General features: G+C 39.5%; 1 protein-coding gene across 1 annotated transcript in view; it reads left to right on the forward strand.

The window, feature by feature from the left end:
- The first annotated feature begins 278 nt into the window (after positions 1–278).
- The window catches only part of LOC107470605 (protein FAR1-RELATED SEQUENCE 5-like), a 2145-nt gene continuing 1389 nt past the window's right edge, over positions 279–1034 (forward strand). The window contains exons 1-2 of the mRNA XM_016090010.1: positions 279–331; positions 487–544. Of these exons, the coding sequence (XP_015945496.1) occupies positions 279–331; positions 487–544 (111 nt within the window). The remainder of the gene's footprint in view (positions 332–486; positions 545–1034) is intronic.

A 1034-nucleotide genomic window follows, 5' to 3' on the forward strand; every position in this document is an offset into this window, starting at 1 on the left:
GCTTGCCATAAGATTTGTGGATGCAGTCAGCCGGCTTCCATATCGGCTGGTGGTATTTAAAATTGGAACTCAGGAATAGATGTGAAAGTAGCGAGACAGAGCGAAAGAGGAGCGTTGTTGATTGGGTGGTGTCAGAGAATGTAAAGATGACAGAGGAGAAGCAATGAGTGATAGTGGCCCATTCGGAGTAACGAGGGCGTGTGTAAAGCTCGCGGTTGTGGGAATCGGTGGTCGTTAGAAAAGGATCATAGTGGATTTTGAGATTGTTTGTGCGATTGATGCCGGCGGTGAGGAAAGATGATGAAGACCTAAGTCCGTCCCGTTCATTTCGGTAAGTTTTGTTCTTTTTCATTAAGCAGAGTAGGTTGGGGCTTGCATTTGGTGTTGGTAGAATGAAAGATTATGGAATGGGTGTTGTGGTTTTTGCAGTTCTTACTTTAAGTGTATGTCTTCGGTGTGTGTGAGTGGTGCTTGCTTTCATTGTAGGTACAGTGTTAAGGTTGTGCAGCTTCGTTTAGCCAATGGTGATGTATCTAAAAAAAAGGTTTCCTGTATTTAGGTGTAGGAATGAAGGTGATGAAGTAGGTGTAGGATGAATGATGATGTCCTTTATGGTAGCTGCCATTGTAAAGTTAGGGAAGTGCAAGGTAGTTTTCAAGAAGAGCAAAAACCAGGGTATTGGATACTATTATAGTGAATAAGGATACATAAGCATTGATAGCCTAATTACGGTGAATGCTAATAGTGAAGTGAGTTAAGTTTGAGTATTAACAATTGAGATAATTTGAAGCTTGAATTGTGAACACTGCAGTCTTTGTTTCTTGATATTGAGTTTTGGCATATAGTAATAATAAAGGTTCATAGGGTGTGTGTTTGATCAAGTTAGGGTGTTGGAGCGGATGTCATATACTTGTAACCAATGACTAAAAGATAGCTGATGTGTAGCAATAATTGAATTTCTTTTGTAAAGACAAGAGATTTTTTGGAGAAGATGGGATTCCATATTCATTGAATTGTTTTTTATCTTTCATGCA

This window comes from Arachis duranensis, chromosome 1, assembly GCF_000817695.3.
Source record: "Arachis duranensis cultivar V14167 chromosome 1, aradu.V14167.gnm2.J7QH, whole genome shotgun sequence".
Lineage (NCBI taxonomy): Eukaryota > Viridiplantae > Streptophyta > Magnoliopsida > Fabales > Fabaceae > Arachis > Arachis duranensis.